At 32.2% G+C, this 24228-nt stretch overlaps 1 protein-coding gene across 1 annotated transcript in view; it reads left to right on the forward strand.

The window, feature by feature from the left end:
• The window catches only part of Sycp1 (synaptonemal complex protein 1), a gene marked incomplete in the record, with an annotated part of 134560 nt that overhangs the window by 64520 nt on the left and 45812 nt on the right, over positions 1-24228 (forward strand). Inside the window, 8 exon segments of the mRNA XM_013516395.1 lie at positions 4649-4753; positions 5545-5648; positions 7443-7560; positions 8329-8399; positions 11613-11694; positions 14245-14307; positions 17500-17562; positions 17849-17911. Coding sequence (XP_013371849.1) covers positions 4649-4753; positions 5545-5648; positions 7443-7560; positions 8329-8399; positions 11613-11694; positions 14245-14307; positions 17500-17562; positions 17849-17911 — 669 coding nt within the window.

Raw genomic sequence — 24228 nt, forward strand, 5'->3', positions numbered from 1 at the left:
AGGGCTAGGTAAGATAAAGAAAATAGAATGAAGAGGACAGTGTTAATACAAGAGAAGATAGGTGTGAGAGTACAGAATTTGAGAAACTAAAAACCTGAGAGAAGGAATTTAAGAAGTGATAGAAACCAGTAAGAAATAATGGTATTGCTACATGTGCTTCTGTTGAAAAAACTACATAGGAAGATGAGAGGAGAGAGAGAACATAGACATCAACATGATTGAAGCAAAGCAAAGTGAAAAAGAAACAACAGAAAGTATCTGATGGGAGCTTAGTTCAAATGCTCCAACAAGAAAATGTACATGTGATTCACATGTGAGTACTTTGCCAAAAAGCCTGTGTGTTCACACATTTCCTTCTTTCCTTGACTGCTGACTGATTATATACAGCCACACCAGCATCACCTCTTTCCTTTCAACTGCAAAACCTAGACCCATGTTCAGGAATTCACTGTACTGGCTTATAGGCAGAATCTGATGCTAAACTCACAACATTTTGAATCGTTCTGCTGGGCTGTCTTTGCTCTTGATGCACAACATAAATCTGGCAAATAGCTCCTAACAGTAGCCATGCCATGTCCTCAACATTAGACTGCCTTCAGATTTCTTCTGTAAGATTGATTAGTCTACCACACTTAATTTCAGTCTCAGGCAAAGTCTCTGGACCCAAACAAAATGTAGACAAACTTTCTGCTAAGGTATAGCACATGCTATAGAGTGTAACAGTAGTGTAGTCCTTCCCAAGATAACCCTCCTGACCCTGGTGTTCACTGGCAGCATTTCTATCAGCATTCTGATCTTCTCAGTTCTGACCAGAACCTCCCATCAAGTACAGCTTCAGGCATTCAAGAGTCCCTTTTTCAGCCAGCATCTCTGAACCTTTTCTAACTCTTCCTACAAGCCAGTTGCAAACGCTCCTGAACCACATGGTCAGGTACAGTCCCAGCAGTGACCTATTTCTCTGGTACCGAATTCTGTCTTTATTACTTTTCTTGTTGCTGAGACAAAATAGCCAACACCCACAGTTAAAGGAGGAAAGTTTTATTTTGGTTCACAGTTTGTAGAGATTTCAGTCCATAATCAGCTGGATCCAAGGCAGGGAGGCATGGCAGTTGGGTACTGCAGAGGTGAAATAGTCCATGGTAAGCAAGCAGATTAGAGCACATTAACTCTCTTTCTGTCCCTGTTGGTTTATGCAGGTTACCTTCCTTAAGGCAGGTACCTGGATTAAGCACACACACCTTAATCCTAGCCAGTAGTATACCAAACCAATCAGTGAGGGAGTAGAAGATATTGGAAGTGAATACCCACGGATTTTTATCCTCAGTTCCTTTTTATTTAGGACTAGTGATCACACCCATCTCTCATGTGGGCACCTGGAAGTTGTGGCCATCTGATTGGCTCTCTGGCCATCTTTGATCCTAACCTGATCATTCTCTATCTACATTCTTTCTGGCTCTTTGAGCCCTTCCCGCTTCCTGCTCTTTTATGATGTGTGTGTGTGTGTATGTGTGTGAGTGAGGCCTCATAGAAGGTCAATTAAGAGTTACAAATGAGTAAAAGGAACATGTGCATATCTAGTGCAGATATAGTGATGCTAGAAGGAGACTGTACATATCAGTATATAGATATAGGTATATGTGTCTTTTATATATTAAGTAAGAGTCCTTAGCTTAGGTGGCTGCCCCTTATCTGCTTTGCATTTTGTCAGAGGTGGGTGAGGGGGCTGGTTTCTCTGGTCTTTCGTGTTTCTGGCTTCCTCTTTGCTTTGTTAACTCTTTCTGATAAATTCTTTTGGTAATTGTGTTACCTGGCACCTTTGTAGGTCTAGTTTCTCTCTCCTTTGTCTAATTGCTTTAACTGTAGAGTCTATCTGTAGAGGCAGAAGCTGCTTTTAGTAAGATCCCTCGTTAATTTTTAATAAAACCTGTATTTTGTCTGCCTAGAAGCTCCCTTTCTTTACAGTTTTATATTTGTTTAGAGTTTACATACATAAAATCAGGAAATTGCTTTTTCTTGTTCTCTATTCTATGTGATCTGTATATTTTGGAGCCTGGTCATGGTTCCCACAGTTCTTTTTCCTGGTTCCTTCAGTGAAAAAAGATGGTAGGGCTTTTGTTATAGTTTTACCTTGCTGTACCATACTGCTAAGCAGTGCCATTCCACGGTTGTTAGGAAGTGGCCAAAAATTGAGAAAGTTGATTCTCTTCTACTTACCTGTGATAGTTATTTTTAAAAAACTCTAGAATCCATTAAGCATAATATATGCATCTTTTGTCTGGAAGTTATTGTGGTTTTCAATGGGTGATTTGGTGTGAGACACACTGAAACCTAGAAGGGTATTTCTGTAGTTTGATCTATAAAATGGAGATACTAATATTTTTTTGAAAATAAGCAGTCAGCCTCAAACTATTGATGTTGGAAAGAATGTACTCAGACAGCAAACAAGAGGACTTGACAAGGCAAAGTTTAAAATTTACTTTTGCAGAAGGGCATGAGTGCACTCAGACAGGAGGCAACAGGTGCACCAAACATTGGGGAAGCGGGGTTTTAAGCCAAATGCATGGGAAACAGCTGAACTTTTTTCCACTGGCTAGCTTCACCCATAGGGATAGGTATACATATCCCAGTTGGCTAGTTTAAGCAGTGAGAAGGGTGGGCCTGAGGAGTTGCTGATAGGGTTGTTAAGAGAGGGAAGAGTGAGAGGTGAGATGGTGTGGGAATAGAAGTTCCTTGACTGTCTTGGTCTGTAGCTATGTTCTCAGAATTTAAACTGAGCAGGCATTTCCAGTGTGTTTCGGAGGGGCTGCTAAGGATGGGCAAGAGTCTAAGATGGAGGCACTTTTGTTTATATTCTTTGTAGAAAAGACAAGGCGACATTTTCTCTCACATCTAATTTGCACAAAGTAGTATAAGGAATAAAAATATATTTGAACATCTTGTTGGATTTGGGCATAGACAAGTCACTAAACATGGTGCCTGTTGTTATCAATCTGTCTCTACAATCATATGTTAAACCCTTGTCATCTCTTGTTTGTTTTGGAATAGGAGTCTCATAACTGATATTGTTGTCACTAGGGTCATTTTACTTAAGCTTTCTTTTGTACTGTTAGTATTTTCTTTTTAAATTATAAATATTGTTATATTTCTGTATCAGCTTTTACTGATTCTGCATTGCTTATAGATAAAACTCAAGTTCTTTATCTACAGTTGGTAGTTTTTGAAGCAATAATAAAAGAACCGTTTTGGTCAGGCCTTTAATAAAAGTCTTGTGATTTTATGCTTGAGTAAACAAAGCAAAGACTGAGTTCATAAATATATGCTGTTAGCAGGAGGAATGACAAGTTAAATTCCCATAACTAAAGAATTCATGGTCGGGGCTGGGGATTTAGCTCAGCGGCAAAAGCACTTGCCTGGCAAGCGCAAGGTCGTGAGTTCGGTTCCCGGTACCGGAGAAAAAAAAAAAAAAAAAAAAAAAAAGAATTCATGGTGGTTTTATAATTTGTCTATTTTATAAAACTGTGATATCTAGTATGATAGTCATTAGTCAGTGTGGCTATTACAAGGTAAATTAACTGAAAATAAATCAGATTTAATATACAGTTTCTCAGTTGTAGTAGCCACACTTGAAGTACTCAATAGCTATCATATTGGATGGCACAGAAAACATTTCTGTTATTGCAGAAAGTTTTATTATGTAGGATTTGTTTACAGGAGAGGTTGACACACTTTTTAAAGGTAAAAAGTCAGTATTAAATTTTACACTTGGAAGGCATTATCCCTGTTACAGCTATTCATTGCTGTTATTATAGGGTAAACTAAGCATACACAATATGTAAATGAGTAGATGTATCTATATGAAAGTTGTTTTTGAAATAAGGGCAGCTGTCTTATAGGTTGTAGTTTGTTGATCTTTGGTCTAGAACATTAGGTTAAATTTTTTGAGAAATAATATTTGTACATCTTTATGGGGTACATAATGGGAATTCAGTACATGTGTACAATGTGTAATAATCAAATCTGAATAATAAGCATTTCTGTTTCTTCACAATTAATCAGGTTTATATGTTGGATATAATCATTTTGAAATATAAATTGTTTTAACTTACAGTTACCCTGTTATACTATATGAAAACCAGAAATAATTCACCCACTTTGAGGGAATGGGGTAATTCAAAATCATTTCACAGGAAGAATAATAACTAGAGATTTTAGAATATTTAGGAGATAACTTTCAAATATTTGTCAGTTAAGTGAAAAACAAACTAAGGCTTCTACTATATAATTATGGAAGGAAGATAATGACTTCCATGAAAATTACAGGGAAGCCTATTTTATTACAACATAAAGGCAGATAGGATTATTAGAATAGTGAATGACTGGCTATTTGCTAATGAGCTTGAATGATTTATATATCAAATAAGGTTTGAATTTAATGACCTGTATGATTTTTAAATTAAAATTTTATGTCTTTTGTTTCACAGCTATCTCCATTAAATCCTTTGTGCATTTATAGTAATGACTTCTTTTCTCTTTTTAAAGAACTTTAGATGAGGAGAAGCTCATAGTTCTCTTAGCTCTCTTAGGGCAGTTTAATTATTTTGAATGTGTATGGACTTGGCTTTCATGATTTGTAAATATTTTTAAATAGGCAGAAAACCAAAAGCTTTTAGATGAAAAGAAACAAATTGAGAAGATTACTGAAGAATTAAGAGGAAAAGAACAAGAACTAACTGGTCTTTTACAAACCAGAGAGGTTTGTTTAAGAATTTTTTGCTTCACATATATGTTAATAGAATATAGATTTACAAGATAAATATGGTATAGCTAACTGCTTTGTGAAAGATTTCACCAGTTTCTTCTTAAAAGAACGTGTTCTCATTTAAAATGCTAATGATCGATTTGAAATATGTGCTCCTAAAAAACTTTCATATTATACTGTGGGAGAGAAAGATCAACATTTAAGATACTGATCTTATGCATAATTCTTTGGCTTATAAAATTTACAGTTTTGATGTTTTGAGTATTTCCAACATGTACATTTGAAATTTAGTCCTTATTAAGTGTAGGTTTTAACTTTATAATACTTCTTTATAGTGCTCATAGTATAACTTTGGAATTTATTTTAAAGTATATTTCTAGTCCATAACGAATTACAACTGTCTTTTTATAATAGTAAGAACATTAGTTTTTTTTTTAATACTACCTTGTTTCATTAATTAACATATTTCTTCTTAATGATAATGATGTTTTCATTGAAATTACTTACCTGGTAGAGTGAAATTGGTAAAAAGTATTTTGTAATATATAATACAGTTTTTCTGGTTGAATTTCAGAATATCAAATAGAATTTACTAATTGTATTTTTCATGGTTCATTGTTTTTAAATTAAAATATTACCAGGTTAAATCTACTTAAATTTAAAATATTTGACATATTTTGCCAAATTTTTGCCAAGTACATTACTTTAATTCCTTAGATCAATCTTATCTTTCGAATTAAAAAGATTGGAAAAATATCTGCTGTATTTATATGTTGTTTTTCCAGAGAGAAATACATCGTTTTGAAATACAGTTGACTGCCATTACCACAAGTGAACAGCATTACTCAAAACAGGTTCATGATATGAAAACCGAGCTTGAAAAAGAGAAGTATGTTTTTCATATATCTAGTACTAGTTTATGAGTCCAAGTACTAAGCTTTCTGGTAATAAATAATAAATTACTAAATTACATTCATTATTTACACAAATGAATTTGAAATTGCAATTTACTCCTAATTGGAAACCAGAAAAATTTACTAGTTTCATTGCTAAAGGAAATATATCATTGACATGAGAGTACATGTAACAAAGGTTAAATCACTTTGAAGATAACTGTGTAGTCATTTCTTGATATTCATGGGGGATAGGGTCTCGGACCCCTGACAGTATACCAAAATCTGTGCTGTTCAAGTTCTTTATATATGGGATTGTATTTGCATATAATTTGTGCATATACTCTGATATGCTTTAGATTGTCTCTTGGTTAGAATAACTAATACCGTGAAAGTACTATGTAAATAGTTGTTTACTGTTCAGGAAATAATGACAAAAATCTGTATGTTGGTACAGATGCAATTTTTTTTTTACTGTTTCCAGTCTGTAGTTGGTGACTCCATGGATATAGAACCTATGGATACAGAGGGCTAACTATTATTTTATGGAAGTATGTAGTTTCCCATAAAAATAATTATTTGCAGTTCTAAATTTTTTGGGGGAGGGGTACTGGGAATCGAACTCAGGACCTCAAGCTTTGCCAGGCAGGCACTGCTCCACTGAGCTAAATCCCTGGGCCCCGAAGTATTTTTTGGATAAATTATTTCAAAGATTGTATTAATAAAATGCAAAAATACAAATTTATTTATTGTGTTGTCCAAATAAGTATTTAATTGAATGATTTAGTTACTTAGTAAGTTTAGTTTGGAAATAAAGTATGGGAAATAATTATGACATTATTATTTAGAAGTAAATTCAAGTAGCCAGTTTGGTGGTGAGTATCACTTTTTTCTCTTTTCGTTGCCTCTCAGCTCTAGATAAAAATGAAAAGTAAACAGTTTATTGAATAGTTTTTCTGTTCCTTTTTAGCTGCCATTCCCTCTTTCTAGTACTGTGTACTTTATAGTACTGTGCTTTTTTTAGGATCTCTGAGTAAAATGCATCTTTATTAATCAAAATCTTTTAATGAATGGAGAGGTTTATCATTCATACTGTGGTATAAATTTGTTATTCCTGTTATATTTGCTTTTTCAATCCGTCATTGCTTAGTGAAGAACTTTATTTCTTCTTTGGTTAATTAGCAGTATTATTAAGTAGCAAGAGATAATAAGTGTTCCTGGAATCATTCAGTGAAGGCACACACTACCTTGCCTTAGCTTCGTTAAAATTTATCCCATCTGTAACTGATAACAACAATAACTTCACTTACAATGTAGAACATTTAAAACCTTATAGGGGTGATTTAGTGTTGTGCAAAATTAGAGCTAGTTTTATTTATTTTCATGAAAATATTTGAATTAATATTTGTACCTCATTCCTAATCTGATCAAATTATTAGAACTTTGAAACAATTTTTGAGACAGACTACTGGAGACAAAAAGTTACGTGAAGAAAAACACACCCTTCAGAATCTGTACAAAAGTGTTGGGGAATGAGAGTGTGGGGCAGTATGAAAGGAGATACATTTTCTGATACTTTGACAATACTGAAGTTTTCAAACATGCACAGTGTAGAGGGAATAATGTAATAAGCCAGGATGAATCTATCATACTGCTACAGAAATTATTAGTTTATGGCCAATCTTGTTTTATTTATAATCCTACCCTTTCTCCTAAGGTTATTCTGAATTAAATTTCATATGAAATCATTGTATAATTTTATGTATAAATACTTTGACTTGAAAAAATAGGCTTAAGAATACTGAATTAACTATAAGTTGCAACAAGCTGTCACTAGAGAACAAAGAACTGGCACGAGAAAAAGATGTTATGGCCTTGGAACTCAAGAAGCAGCAAGATGACATTAATGTAAGTTGAAAAAGTGACAGTGACATTTTTCTTACCTGTAAGATCTGGGGGCTTTAAATGAATTGGTATTGTCGAAAGGTTTTATCAGCTTTAAAAATCTCAATATTTTAGAGCTGATACTTTTAGAAGAAAAATGTGCATATTAATTTTAGGTGTGCTAGTGGTTAATAGAATATTGAGGCTACTTGGATAAGTTTAACTTTAAACATTAATGTTTCTATAAAGTATTTAGTCAATAAGTATATTGAGTCATAGACTCTGGAGGATACAGGAATGAATAAAATGTCCTTTCTCTTCAAGATCTTTCACTTAAAGAACAACAAATATTGAGATAACTTAAAATAGTATGTACATATGTGTTGTACATAAGGCAAAGTGTTGTATAGTTCACAGGATCACTTCTGCTTTGGTAGAAGAGAAGGCTTCAGAGAGAATATAGCATGGATTTTAGCCTTAAAAGATGAATTATGAGGTCTAAGGTTACAGTGATGGAAAGCATTCCTTGAACCCAGAAGAGTATGAATTTAGGATACAAGGCTCAAAGAATTACTTGGAAATAAAACATATTTTGTTAGCTGGTATATAGAGATTGTTAAGAGAATAATTAATGTAAGGCTGGAAAAGTAGTTTGGAACTATGTAAATTAAATAGCCTATTCTGTTTCTTTACATATAAATAAATATTGTGGTGGCAAATAAAAGTTTTAAATATTAATTTCAATTTTACTTTCATTTAAGCAAAATAATGAAAACAGTATTGTCTCTTTAGAACAGCAAAAAGCAAGAAGAAAAGATGTTGAAACAAATAGAAAATCTGGAAGAAACAGAAATACAATTAAGGTAAGACTAATCAGTTGGTCTTTTCTGTCTGGCAAAAGACTTTAATATTCTTTTAACTTTTTATGGTTTAGATTTAACTTATGTTGAATATTATATATATAAAGTAAAAAAATTAAGTTTAAATTGCTTTTTTGAAATCCTGCTTACTAATAAAATATGTCTTTTTATACTGAATGTTGAAATATTGAAGTTAGGTAAAAATTAATTTTTAAATCATCATAAAATTTCTAGTTAATGTTTATTTAATTTAGAAAGTATACTAGTCATATTGCCGAAAATTTCAAAGTAGTTTCAAAAGTTATTTCTAATAAATCACATCAAATATTATTTAAACTCACTTCCTATTTTAATGTAGCTTTCCTTGTAATTTTATATGTGATTTTTCCATGTAATATTGTTTTATTCTTTATTCATATTTGTAGGTATTTTCACAATCGTCTATTTTAATACCTGTATACTTAAGTCAGCCAAGTAGAAGTAACATTGACTGAGTTTTTGCATATTTACATTTTTCATCTTTTTACTATTGTAAAAAATTCTGAAACCAGCATCTTGGCAACATATATACAGCCTTATTTTGCATTTGGTGTATAATACATCCAAGAGGTAGAATTTATTAGGATTGAACTAATGATTTCCATGACTTGATAATCAAATATTTTCCAATAGGTTTTATCAGGTATAAATGATGCAATGTGGGCAGTATTGCATGAAAGTGTTAGTTCCAAATGTTTTTGTTAATCAACAATGTAAAAGAAAAAACTCATTGTTCTTATGATTTATAATTTATATTTTTTGGGTAAGCTTTTAAAATTTTCAATTTTGCTTACTAGAATTTCTTCTTTTAAAATTGTCTGTTTCTGTTCATTGATCTTTTGAGACCTTTTTTGTTTTACTGACTTGTTTAAGCATTTAAAATTTTGGTCCTTTATCTGTTTTATTTATAGCACATATTTTCTCTAACCTATTGCTTTTATTTAACTTTGGGGAGCTCTTTATCATATGAAAGGTTCTTTTTGCCTTTAAAATTTTTTTTTTAACCAGGAATCGAGCCCAGGACTTTGCGTTTGCCAGGCAGGTGCCATGCTGCTGAGCTTCCCTGACCCTAAAATTTTTTTTTTAATAATTGCTTTTATACTTAGCTATTCCTTGGCTGCCTGGAATTATATATTAATCTTTTTTTTTCAGTTCTTTAAAAAAATTTGTATGTTGATAATAGTTTATCTTTCTCTTTTAAATGATAAAGATGTTTTAAGTGATCACTTCTGAACACAGCTATGAATTTATGACATGCCTTTGATAGGCCATTTCCTTGTTCAGTATTTTCTGAATAAGTTTTTGTATTTTAAGTTTTCTTCTAATCCATTGGTAATTTAAATTATTTCCATGTTTTGGGGGGCTCTAATTTGTGCTTATATTGAAGTTTTGATTCTTACATTTGGTTAGTGGTCTATAAAACTTTCTCTTATTTTTAACTATTTGAACTCTTTGTAGACCTAATACTTGTTCATAGAATTAATGATTATTTTATATGAGGTATTGTGAATAAAGTGTTGAGTGTAGTGCCTGACACTGCACATAGTGCTTTGAAATTGTTGTTACTGTTTTACAGATTTAGAAAATTATCTTTTATTTTATCTATAAATGATTTTTTTTTGTGCTTTTTGCTCAGTTTTCTTTTAGAAGTAGCAGTTATTGACTCTGGGAGGCTGAGGGGGGAGAATTACATTTGATTACAACCCGGGCAACCTAGTCTCTCAAGAGTAGGGTTGGAGATACAGCTTAGTGCAAAGCCCCTGAGTTCATTCTCAGTACTGCCAAAAATTACTGTACTTTTTAAATTGCATATTTGTTAAGGCACTGTAAAGTGTGAAGACACATTTTAAAGAGAAAGGCTGCTTTTTAAAGAGTACAGTATTCAGATCATTCGGATATATCTTTTTTGCATATGTACCTTTTATATGGACTTAATGGAACTCTACATACTTATGAATATTAAGAATATACTGGGGCTGGGGATTTAGCTCAGCGGCACAGCGCCTGCCTGGCAAGTGCAATGTTGTGAGTTCGAGTCCCGGTACTGGAAAAAAACCAAAACCAAAAAAAAAAAAAAAAAAAAAGAATATACTGGTTGTACATTTAATCTCAAAGAGTAAATATCCTGAATTCAGTTTTCACAGGGCCAGTTACTCTCTACAGTCAGAGTGCATCCAATCACCAACATAGTAGTGGTAACAAGGGAGACTGCAATTAGAAGGAAAGCTTCAAGTATATAGATGAGAAAGAGAAAAGACAGACTTTTAATTAAAATATTTTTGAAATGATATTACTTGCATATGGTATAGAATTCAGAGAGACAAAGGAACACATGGTGAAAGAAAAGTATCTTTTTTACCCATTGTCCTTTACTATCCAGTATCTCTTCCCAGATTCTGTTTCTTGTGTATCTTTTCCACAGATAACTTTGCTTAAGACAATATATGTGTGTGTAAATTTTATCTTAGCCATGTAGTTCTTAATTAAAATCACTTGCACTTATATTCTTCATTTGTGTGTGTAAAATTGTGAATGTGTTTTAGTATAATAACTGATTTATGACTAAGAAAACATACAGTGAAATAATGACTTAAGAAATAAGTGCTGGGTTGGGATGTGGCTCAGTAGTAGAGCTCTTGCCTTGCATGCACAAGGCCCTGAGTTTGATCCCTAGCACCACACACACAAGAAATAAATGCTGAGGGTGATCTGGCAATGACATCTGTCACCCCATTGGTTGACAGGGTTGATATGGCTAATCGTGCTGGCTAGACAGGTGTCTTCTTCCTTCCTCACCACTCTATGTGCTCCATGTGTGTTCCTCCCAAGCCTGCATGCCTCCCTGCTCTCGATAGTGGAGGACTGTTTCCTTGGTCAAGGGTATAAAAGTAGCTATGCTCCTCTGCTAGAACCTCTAAACAAGCGCTCAAGAAATACATGCTGTGCTCCAACACTTTTTAAAAATAAAAAAAGACTATAAAGAGTCAGATAATTTATTTTAAAATAAACATATAAATTTAAGTAGAAATGAAAGTGTGCCTAGTGATAGTAATGCATGAAAAATTACCCAAAAAATGAAAAAAGTAAAACCAAGCAAAAAATAGTCAATCATTAAAAATCTTAGTGAAAAATGAAATGTAATTTGGGTTATAATACTGCTCTTCTATTTCTTTTTAGGAACGAATTGGAATCTGTGAAAAAAGAACTAAAACAGACAGAGGATGAGGTTAAATGTAAATTGGAAAAGAGTGAAGAAAATGTATGTTTTATTTAATAGTTTTTGTACAAAGTTTCAGTTCATAAAAATGACTACATATATCTAAAAAACAAAGCAAACTATAGTATTATACAAATATAACTAAAGATGTAGGGATTGTTATAGGCCATTAATCTTAAAAATATAGACAAAATTGGATTATTTTGCTTATCTATATTTGTAAGAAATAGTAACATAACTGAATTTATTATATTTTTAATTGTATAATTATATTTATAGTACATTTATGTTTTAAATTAAAATTCAGTATATTTCTGGGCTTAAAGAGTTGTGCTATGGTAATATGGAATATGGAAAAAGTTTGCATTGCACTTTTGTGAATTTCATTTCAACAAGTTGAAATGGAAGTTTTTTAGGAAAGAACTTGACTAGTACAAATTATATGACATGATTGTGCAGTATAATATGTAATATATAAAGTGGGAGAAAATTGTATGAAGATAGAACAAGCTAGATTATAAAGGCTATGTCTTCTTTCACTAGTTCAGTAAATATTGTATTATCTACCCTCCGGTATGTGCCAGGCATTGTTCTGGATGCTGTTTGGATTTCATTTCTTTTAGTGGACAGTAGTGATTTAATAAGTTTTTATTGAGGAGACGAGACCTTTTAATATTTAAGAATAGAGTGGGGAGAGATGAAATGTGCTAGAAATTAGAGGGCTATTAAAAATAGTCTTGAGTTGGGGCTGGCGATATAGCTCAGTGACACAAGTGCCTGCCTGGCAAGTGTAAGGTCCTGAGTTTGATTCCCAGTACCCAAAAAAGAAAATAGTTTTGAGGACTGTTAAAATAATCTGAGTGGTGGGTGTATAGTGCAGTGGTATAGTGCTTGCCTAGCATGTGTGGGCCCTGGGTTTGATCCCCAGCACTGAAATTTAAAAAAAAAAGTCTTGAAAATGCTAAAAAAAAAAAAAACCAAAACCTTGAAGACTCTTACCAAGAGAGAACTTGTTCCTGAGTCAGTGATTGTAGCAAGGGATTACAGTAACCAAGCCAGGCTTGCGGTTGCATGCTTCTTCCTGGAAATAGTCTCAGGAACTGAACAGAAATACTATGGAATATATAGTAAGAGGTTTTGCTTACATAGGAAAGGGTATTGCTGACTAGACCAAAACATATGTCCTCTATCTGGATGCTATTGGAGTCTATAGAAAGGACATCTAAGCTGGATGTGGTGGCTCATGTCTGTAATTCCAGCACTTACAGGGTTGAGGCAGGAAGATCGCCCCAAGTTTGAGGCCGGCCTGGGCTGCATAGTGAGTTCAAAGCCAGTCTGAACATCATAGTCAGAGCTCATCTCAACAAAACCAGAACATCACAACACAAAAAAAAGGGGTGAACATCTAATCCAAATTTAGATCAGAGTAAGTTTCCTAAAAGAAATAACATTTAGATTTAGTTCACTTAGATTAATAGGATTTATTGGAAGGTAATAGCATGGACCCAAGTATAATAGAAAAGGAATATTCCAACTTAAAAAAATAATACACATATTTATATGGGAAGGTGGGGAAGTATGAGAGAACATGGCATACTTAAGCAACTATAAATTCACTAGGGTTGAAAGATAAAGTTAAGGTGGTGGTGATAGTGAAGAGAGTGGGAAAAGGTGAGTGTATAGAGATGAGATACGAGAGTCAAGAAAGATGGGTTTGGATCATTTAAGGCCACATAAGTAGTAAAAGGGAGGTTATTGAAGAGTTTTGACTTGAAGGTTAATTATATTTACACTTTAGAAAGATATGACTACTGGAATAACAAATTTGATGTTTAATATAAAATCTCTGTTAAGAATTTAAAGTACAACATATTTTGACAATATAGAAGGTATTAGCAATGAATTAAGGAAAAAGCAAAATACAACGTATTATTAAGATTTTAACTTACTTATTCAAACAATTTTCCAGAAAAAATATCAAGTTGCAAATTGTTTGGCCAATGGGTAATTTCATTTCAGTTTTTTTTCTTCCAGTCCTCTTACCTTAGTTAAGATATTATTTCATTCACACTTTGTCTATCTGAGCTTCTGTTCCTAATATCTAAACTGTAGATAACAATGCCCATCCTTTCTATCTCACTGGATTGTTACAAGGTTCAGATTAACAAATGTCTGGAAAAATATATTTTAGACATTATAAACATTTATATACAAGATTTTAAAAATTCAAGATAGCACTAGTAAATCTGATATTGTATGATCTTAAGTCACCAATGAGGAACATTGACATGTAAACAGTAACATAAAGATGGTTTTTTAATTGACAAATAAGAGTTATGTATATTTATGGTGTATAAAGTAATATTTTGATATATGTGTACATTGTGATAAAATTAAACTGGTGAACATATCCATCACTTAACATACAAAGATGATTCGCTTTTTAAAAAAGGACACTTGAAATAAATTGGGAGACCTGATAACCATGTTTTGTAGAAATATGTCTTAAGTTTTATAATTTCATTTCTAAAAGATAAAGAAGAAAATAGCAATTTTGTTAACATTTTTAATCTGATGTCAATATTTTTTTAGGCTCGAAGCGTTGAATGTGAAGTTTTAAAAAAAGAGAAGCAAATAAAGATATTGGAAAACAAGGTATTTTCTAATTGTAAAAAATGTTTGGGAGTATAAAATTTGTAAATACATGACTGGATTCTGAAGGGCCAGCCTTTTTTTTATTGTATGTGAAGAAATTCATTTTTCCCTTCTGTGAACCTCTCTATACACTTATGTAAACTTGACTTTACACATAAAGAATAGTCCTCTGGACAGTGTAGTTCATTTTCAAGAAATTCTGATCTAATAACACCATTTTCTTATACCTGGGGATTCTTGTAAATAAAATTCTTCATTGCTATGCACATGGATTTTCTGAAAATGAATTTGATATTTCACTTTTTCAAGAATTTCTAGTCATTCTTCCAAATACATTTTAAGTATCTTTAAACATTAAGAAGGAAAAAAATTTTAGGAAAAAGTCATATAGTAATAATTAGCCCTAATTTTGAAGATGGTTTATATTTAAAAGGGATGCACACTTAAGCACCTTTAATTTTCATTAGCTTATGCAGAAAGAAGAAAGAGTGGGATGGTTGGAGTAGGATGAGGCAATCAAAACATCCAAAATTAATATTTCTCATATCATTTTAGTGTATATATTCACATATTTTGGACTGTAGTAGTGCCAGTAAAGATGATTATTAGGAAAAGGTAGCAGGATAAACTCTCAGGGGAATAGGTTTTGATGGCCTGAAGAATAGAAGACTAAGAAACAATGCAACATGTGCTCTTTCTGGCAAAGTAACAAGTATTTTGATGGTGTCTTGGATGATAGTCTAAATTTGAACACTTATTTGGTGAGAGCAAAAAAATCCCTGGTTTTCTGTGAATAGTTTTAAATTTCAATTAAATTTTACATTGTTTGAAATTGCATTTTTTTTTTTAAAAAGCAGCTCAGCCATTTTCTATGATCTCCTTGTTCAAACAAGTAGTTTTAAGTCTTTAATTTCTTTAAATATAGTAAGTACAGTGGACCCCCAAAATTTGTTGGGGTTACATTCCTAGAGCATGTCTAAATTATGAAAAGCTGTGAATTTCAGATATGGCCAGAAAAATGCCTATAAATGCTTATTTTTATAGTTTAAATCCTAAATATGCTAAGTCTCCCATAGTTATGTAATTTAATAAAATATTACATTAATAAAACCTTAGAAGGTGCAAGAAATTTTGGTGGCATCTTAAGGATCTTAAGGCTTTAAGAAGGACAAAACTGAGAGCCCTTGAGGTAGCTAAACACCATATAGCATTCTGTTAGGATATGGAAATGCTGGATTTGAGTTACAGGGCAGCAACTAATTAGTAGCAAGAACTGAATAACGCTCTTGGATTGGCTACTTGCAAACTTCCAAGCAAAAAACAATTGCGGATGATATTTGCAATTTCTGTAAAATTGTGGGTGTTACCATGCACAGTTTTTAGGTTCTAAGGAAAAGTGTGCGAATGACTGAGGCCAAGAACTCTAAACTGCGACTTTGTGGTGTTATATACTGTATATGTATTACATACTCCATGTCTGATAATACCATTATCTCAAATCTTTTTAGGTCTGATTTTGTACTTTGTATTTTCTTGTGATTTTTACTTGTTGAGCCTTATTTTTGAAATTTTTATGATTTTTTTTTTGAATATTATCTATGAGAATTCTTTAGATTTATGAGAATTTTTCTTGGAAGCGCTACTAACCAGAGACCATTTTAAATTAATTTCTCAATTTGTACTTTTTCTGGATTACAATAGAATTCAGCCTGTAAAGCCATATAAGGATACCGCATGGTTACAGAGTTTTCAGGGAGAACTTTTATTCTTTTCACTCAGTGCCAGAGACAGAGAAGTTCCCTTATTGTACCCTCATCTATGGCAGATTTGTTTCTTGTTTATCTTTTCACTTGACTTTGAATTTCTGGCTTAATGTGGGTCTGTCTTACTGGACTTTTTACATTTAGGGAACCCTAGTTTTTGTCTCACGTCTCTTACCCTGGTTGGGATTCTGCTGATATTCTTAGAACAAATGCTGGCTTTGGTATTAGCCTGAAACTTCAGTATCACTTTAGTATGATAATGTAAAATAATCAGATTCTTTACTTTTTAGCCTTTTATGTTAAAATTATTATTATTAGGAGGCTCATTCTGGGGATCTTAGTAGATTTTCTGTCAAAAATGGAAATACTTTATTTTTAAAGTAAATAAAATTATATGCAAAAACTTCTACATGCTATTATGTTTTCCCCAAATTTGTATGAAAATCAATGAGATGTTTATTGCTTTTTAAAAGCTTTTCTACCTTAGTTTCCTTTTGAATTTTCTGTAAAAGACCATTTGTAGGCTTAGGAATTATAAAAATTTAGGTAAAGTAAATCACTTGTAAACAAATAGCAGTACCATATATTACTCAGTTTCTGAATGTTAGCAGAATATGATTACATGAGTGCTGCATGAAAAATATTTAACAATATTTTGTACTGAGGAAAGAGATTTAAGGTTTTCCCAGCGAGATGCCTTTACTTTGATGAGAAGTAGAGAACTTTATATATCTAATATATATGAGAGTATATTTTTATAGTTATATTTTAATATAACTATAAGATATTAAAAATATTTTATTTATATTGAAATATAACTGTAAAATATTTAAAATATTTTATTTATATTAAAATATCCTGTGATATTTTAGGATCCCTGTGCTGACTTTATAGTACTTCAAACATTTCTTGGGCTATTAAGTTCAGCATGCATACCCAGAGGAAAATAATCTCCCAGAGTGAAATGTTAAAAAGTGGATTGGTTGGTATTTTAATAAAAGAAAATAAAATTTAATTAGGGAGGAGGTAGAGTTTCATATTATTGCTTTCTCACAAATGCAATAAGCATCTCAGAAAGGAGAAAGGAAGAAAATGAATAAGAAAGAAGATACATTAGACTTAGCTTTGGCAGCTGCCTTTCATTAGCTATTTAGTAATATAATTCAGCCTTCTGTGTGGGATTGACCACAGAGCACATTTACTTAAAATAGATGAATTCATGTTATTGAAATAGATTAATAAGTTTTAAGAATCTTAAATTTATAAACTTTATTAAAATATGTAACTACATAATTTTTTACATTAATGAAATTAACACATGACTTTTGAAGTGAGCTTTATGTTACTTTATGCAACATTTTTTTTAGTCTAAAATTGTTTATTTTCTCGGGAATATTGGATAAAAAACTAATTTCTCATAATTTTCTAGTGTAACAATTTAAGGAAACAAGTTGAAAACAAAAGCAAGTATATTGAAGAGCTTCAGCAGGAGGTTGGTACTGCTTGTATCTATTCTTAACATCAAACCAGTATTTTTTTTTTTTTTTGGTTTTTTTTTTTTTTTTTTTTTCCCAGTACCAGGAATTGAACTCATGACCTTACGCTTGCCAGGCAGGCACTGTGCCACTGAGCTAAATCCCCAGCCTCTCAAACCAGTATTTTTGCCTTAGTTTTAGAGAATAATACTTTCTTTTCAGTAATAATTTAAGTCAGTGGCAGTTATTTAAGTTTAAGTTACTTAGTACTAAATATAATTCTCTATTTTTGACTTGTTATAGAATAAGGCCTTGAAAAAAAAGGGGACAGCAGAAAGCAAGCAACTGAATGTTTATGAGCTAAAGGTATTTGACTGCTTTAGTTTTTTAAAAAATACTCATAAATATGTGAGAATTTAGAAATGAATGTTACACCATTTATTTATATTGTAATAGTTACTTTCAAAGATTATTGTCTTTTTGGATTGAAGATATCAGTCTGTAGTTGTGATATAGTGCTCACCTGTGATGTAAATAATTTAAAATCCTTTAATCTCCTTAAAATATGTGTGTACATTATATATGTGTGTTCATCTTCCTTACCCATACATTCTAAAATGAGATTAAGTTTTGAATTTACATTTAAAAAAGATTCATATATGATTATCCTGCTGCACAGGGGTTTGAAAACCATCCTCCTTGTAGAAAACAATTTAAAGTCCTAGGCTTATGAAACATTACTTGTAGTAGCCTCAAATTGAAGACAAAACAGATGTTTACCAATAGTATAAAAATCAACCAATAAAAAGTCACCCTAGGGTAACTCAAATGCTAGAATTTTTTAAATTAATTAATTTATTTATTTTTGGTACTAGGAATTGAACTGAGGACTTTGGCTTGCTGTGCTGCTAAGCTAGCTCCCTGGCCCAATGTTAGAATTTTTTATGTCTTACAGGCAGATTTTTAAAAAACAAACTCAGAGATTGGAAAATATAATGATAATGATAGAATAAATGAGGAATCTTAGTGAAGAAACAAACTTTAAAAAGAATCAAATAAAAGGTCTAAAACTGAAAAATGAAACATTTAACCATACCAAACCAAACCAAGAAACAGTTCTTTATGGTCCTATGAGTACATTAAGATAAATGAATAATGTGTCAGTGAAATTGAAGCTAGATAAAACAGAAATTTCTAGCTAGAGGAACACAGAAAAAGATTCTTTTTAAAAAAGGGGGACTATCAAGTGATTTTAAGTATGTAGAGTCCCTGAGGGGGAGAAAGAGGAGGCAAAGAAAATTATTTGAATTTCTAAAATCTTGCTTTAAATAAAAACATTAAAGGTCTATGGCCCTCTGCAAATTCAAAGCAATATAAAAGAAAACTATACCTAGGCAAGCATATCTTAGTCAAATTTAAAACAAGATAAAGAGAAAATTTTATTAGAGAAAAATGTCACACTGTGGAATAGTGATACAAGTGATGCCTGACTTTGAAAAGGACAATGAAATCCAGATGACACAAAAATGACAGTTGTAAAATGATTAAAGAAATAAATCATCAATCCAGAATTCTGTATGCAGCAAAAATAACTGTAAAATTAAGTTGAAATTGAGATTGGCACTACAAGAACGCTAAAGGAATTTTTCAAACTAAAGGAAAGTGACATCAGATGGCAACTTGGAACAATAGAAGAAATAGAAAGCAGTGGAAATGGTACACGTGTACAGGAAAGCTACATATTTTTATTTTTTCTAAATTTTAAAAGATATATGTGCTACACTAAAAATTTCAAGATGTTTGAAACTAAAAAAACATGGTTACTGTAGTGTTTAAGAGATATGATAACCGTAGTGCACAAATGAACAGGAAAGTATGCATAACCATTCTCTCTCTATCTATCTATATCTATCTATCTATCTATCTATCTATCTATCTATCTATCTATCTATCTATCTGAAGTAGTAGAGTCAACTCAAGGAGCATGTGGTACATATTACCCTTTCCGGAAAAAAAACTACTACAAAATAATAGAAATAAATGTTATTATCTTAGTTTGGATGGCTATAATAAAGAACCATAGACTTCAGTGTCTTAAACAATAAGCACTTATTTCTTACAGTTCTGGGGTCTGGGAAGTCTAAGGTCAAGGCACAGGCAGATTTGATACCTGGTGGACTCTTGCATGCTAGTTCATAGACAATTATCATTTCACTGTGTCCTCAACACAGCAGGAGGAGGAGGAGAGAGAGAACTGTGTTGAGCAATTCTTTTTGTGACCATTTCCCGTCAACTCAGATAACCATTAGCAGTTTTTAACAATACAATTTTAAATGAGGTCTGTACATTGTTCTTTTAGACATAGTGCTCTTGCAAATTTAATAATATGGTGTAAACATGACTTTTATATGCACTGGGAAGCCAAATATTCTGTGTGATTCTCTTTTAATACATATTTTATTGCAGTGGTCTGGAATCAAACACACAGTATTTCTGAAGTGTATGTGTATTTCAAATATTAGTGGAGTAATATAGTAATAAAAGGCAAAGATTGTTGGTCTGGATAAAATAGTCAAGACCAAGCTATATGTTGTCTATAAGAGACATATTTTATTTAATAAAAAGTCAAAAGAGTTTGAAAGTAAACAGTGGAAAGGTAAACCATATACCATGCCAACAGTAAACATAGGAAAGGTGGAGTACTATTTTAATAACACAAAAAATAGATTAAGGGATAAGGAATGTTATCAAAGGTCAAGAGAGATGTCATATAATCATAAAGATGTCAATAAGAAAGATAATACTAATCATGAATATGTTTGTACATACAGTAATGAAAGGACATCAAAATACATTAGGGCAAAGCAAAAACCAACTAAAATGAGAGAGAAATTCATAGTCATAGTTGGAGATTATAAAATCCTTTCAACAAGTGAAGAAAAATCTTTATGGTTATAGAAAATCTGAACCGGTGGCTGGGGATTAGCTCAGCGGCACAGCGCCTGCCTGGCAAGTGCGAGGTTGTGAGTTCAATTCTGGGTACTGGAAAACAACAACAACAACAACAACAACAACAAAAAAGCTGAATAGCACTTTCACCTACCTTGACAATTGCCATTTATAGAACTCTAAACTGGAAGCTATAAATTCTGCAGAAGTACACATAGAACATTTAACAAGATAGAACAAGGACAGGGGTATGAAACAAATTCCCATACAATTCAAAAGACTGAAGTCTCACAAAGTATGTTCTCTTTCTATCATAGAGTGAAATCAGAAATAAGAAATCATAAAATATTATTTCCACTATTTGGAAATGAAACATTACACTAGAAAATAATTCATAGGATGAACAAATCACAGAATCAGAAATTATTTAAAAATGAATGGTAAAAAATAAGTATTTGTAAAATGCAAATAAAGGAAATGTATATAGGTTTAAGTATTTATTTTAGAAAAGAAGAAATCATCTAGGTTCCCATCTAGAAACTTAAGAAAAGATGCAAATTAAATCCACAGAAAATACAGAAAAATAATAAAGGAAAGATCAAATAAATGAGAGACAAAAAAGAGGCAAAAATTTATTCTTTTAAAATATAAATTAGATTGATTAGCTCCTAGCACGGAGAGAATGAGAGACAGAGGCAGAGGGACAGAGGGAAAAATGAAAGAAGACTTCTCAACCAACCAAACAGACAAAAACAAAAAATAAAACTTGTGAATTGTGTAATTAAAAATGATTATAAAGTAGAAAACTTTATGTTAGGTATTTTCCACATTAAAAGATTAAAAAAATGATCAAAAGACTTGGATAAATACAAAGGAAAGTGCAGAAATGATTAACGTATGATAAATGTTCAACATCTTTAGTTAAAAGATAAATGAAAAATAAACCCACAATAGGATACCACTAAGCATGACCAGCTATATAGTATACAAAGCTCACTGCAAAATGAAAATGTGGGACACATAGATAAAAAAATGATTTAAGATGTCAAAATAGTGGCAATAGAGCATGAAACTAAGTGGTAGGCTTTCTGTGACTCATACCTATTATACTGGGCCCTGCCCACAAGAATGGATAAAATTAAAAACAGTCAGTGAGCCAGGCATTATAGTACATAGTTATAATCCCAGCACTCTGGGAGGCTGAGGCAGGAAGATTACAAATTTGAACTTGGCCTGGACAATTTAGCAACGTAGTAAGACCTTATTACAAAAACAAAAGTACTGTCAACAACAAACTTTAATGATGATATGGATTAACCAGAACCTGCATACATTTCTGTAGGGGTATAAGATAATATAATTACTATACAGTGGTACCTTGGTTCACAAATCTAATTTGTTCTATGATATTGGAAATGATGGCCACATTTGTGTTTGTTTGGGAAAGATGGCTGCAGTCATTTTGTCATTTAATGCAGTTTGCAAACAAAAACAAAATTTTTCCAAATGCTGCTGTTTGAGAACCAGATTGTTTGCAAACAAATGGGTTTGTGAACCAAGGTACCACTGTACTTTGGAAAATGGTTTGGTGTTCTCTTACAAAATTGATGTAATGGGGCAGGCCTGTAATCTCAGCACTTGGGATGCTGAGGCAGGAGAATTGCCGTGAGTTCAAGGTCAGCCTGAACTGCATAGCAAAAATGCTGTCTCAGTGCCCCCTATGAAAAACCAAAAATGAACATGCATCTACTCGATGACTTGACAGTTCTTTTCCTATAAATGTTAAAATAAGAGAATTGAAAACATGGTCTCGAAAAGCCTCGTACAGTAATATTTATAGCAACTTTATCCACAACAATAAAAAACAGAAAAAATTCAAATATCTGTTAACAGGAGACTGTATAAACAAGCTAGGAATACATGTTTTATGAAATAGTCTCAGAAATAAAAAGATCTATTGATATGTTCAGGAACATGGATGACCTTTCTAATGTGTTGACATAATCTATATCTGAAATAAATAATGGCATAAGAATAAATTTATTTTAGTAAATGCTTATTATTTAATGTTAATTCATATATGAGAGTAATTTGGCATGATTGCAAATGAAGTCTTAGAATAGACAGAGCTATTTTATAGAGATAGAGCAGAGCTGTTGGTTGTCTGGGAAGGAGTATAAGCAAATTTCCTGAGAGTATGGAAATTGTATCTTTTTTTTTTGAACCCAGAAAGAAAAAGGTATAATTCTGACTGCACCAGATCCCTGATTTTTTTTTTTTTGTTTTTGAAATGGGCCTCACTTTATAGTTCAGTTCAGCCTTGTAGCCCCAGCGAACAAAGAGCTGAATGATCCTCCTGCTTCAGCCTAGCAAAGTACTGGGGTTACAGGTGTGTATCACCACACCCAGCTAGACCATGATTCTTTTTTTTTTTATGTTTATTTTTGCAGTACCAAGGATCAAACTCATGACCTTGCGCTTTCCAGGCAGGCATTTATGACACTGAGCTATATCCCCAGCCCCCCTTACACCCTGATTCTTAATGTCTTTTTTTTAATCCAACAACATTGAAATATGTACTACTATAAAATCCATTTGGGGAGAGAACCAGGAGCAAAAGGAAATCAGTAATTCTCTCTTTAAGACAGATGTGGTAGCACAATCCTGTAATCCCAACACTCAGGAGGAGGCTGAGGCAGGGGGATTGCCTTGATTTTGAGGCCAAAATTACATAACAGAAAACCCCAAAACAAACAAAAAATTACATTGCCTAGAGCAGTGGTGGCAAACCTATGACAAATGTCCCACAGCAGGCTGTTTGTATCATTTTTGAAAGCTCTAAAAAGTTTGCCATCACTTTCCTAGAGTGCCAGACAGGTTTTGATTTGTTTCTTGAGTACACATTGATTCCTAATAAAATCTGAGCAAGTTTTAAATTTCTCTTGCATAAAACAGGACACATACCCTATGCTTACATTATTTGTGGCTGGGTTCCAATATCATTTGCCAAAGTTTAATCAAATTTTGTACTTAAAATCATGAATTTTGTTACATGTAAATTACAGCTTAATAAAGTTGAACTCATTGATAGGGGTAGATTTTACTCTGGAGCGGCTTTTAATTTTTCAGACAATTTAATCAATAGTTGTATTACTCAGTTGTTACATTGCTTAAATTTTGGTAAACTGTAATTTTCTGGGTTTCACTCAGTACATCTGCATTTTCTATAGTTTGAAAATTATCTGTAGCATCTGTAGTAATGTCTTATCATTCCTGGTGTTGGTTATTTGTGCGTTCTTTTTTTTTTTTTTGATCAAGGTCCTTAGGAGCTTGTCAGCTTTGGAAGTTTTTAAGAAGCATAACACCTTGGGTTATTTCTTTTCTTTGTGTTTAACTTGAGATGTATTCTTAGATAATTAACTTTTAGTCTGATATACCCATTTTGAGGCTATGAAAATTCCCTTTCAGCATTGCTATAGCTATATCCTATAGATTTTGAAATATAGTGAATTAGTATTATCTGGCTCAATAACCTCCTATATTTCTTAATTTCTAAACTAAAAGGCGTTGCTATGTTTTTATTGTGATTTTTAGCTTTAGAGAGCACACTAGACTCAGTACTTTCAAATTTACTGATATTTGTTGGATGACCCAGTATAAGATTACTTTTTGTAAATAGGCCTATGTAGCGAGCAGTGATGTATATTCTACAGTTATGGGGTGTTCCATTATCA

The sequence above is a fragment of the Chinchilla lanigera genome, unplaced genomic scaffold (genome assembly GCF_000276665.1).
Source record: "Chinchilla lanigera isolate Chin_1 unplaced genomic scaffold, ChiLan1.0 scaffold00034, whole genome shotgun sequence".
Lineage (NCBI taxonomy): Eukaryota > Metazoa > Chordata > Mammalia > Rodentia > Chinchillidae > Chinchilla > Chinchilla lanigera.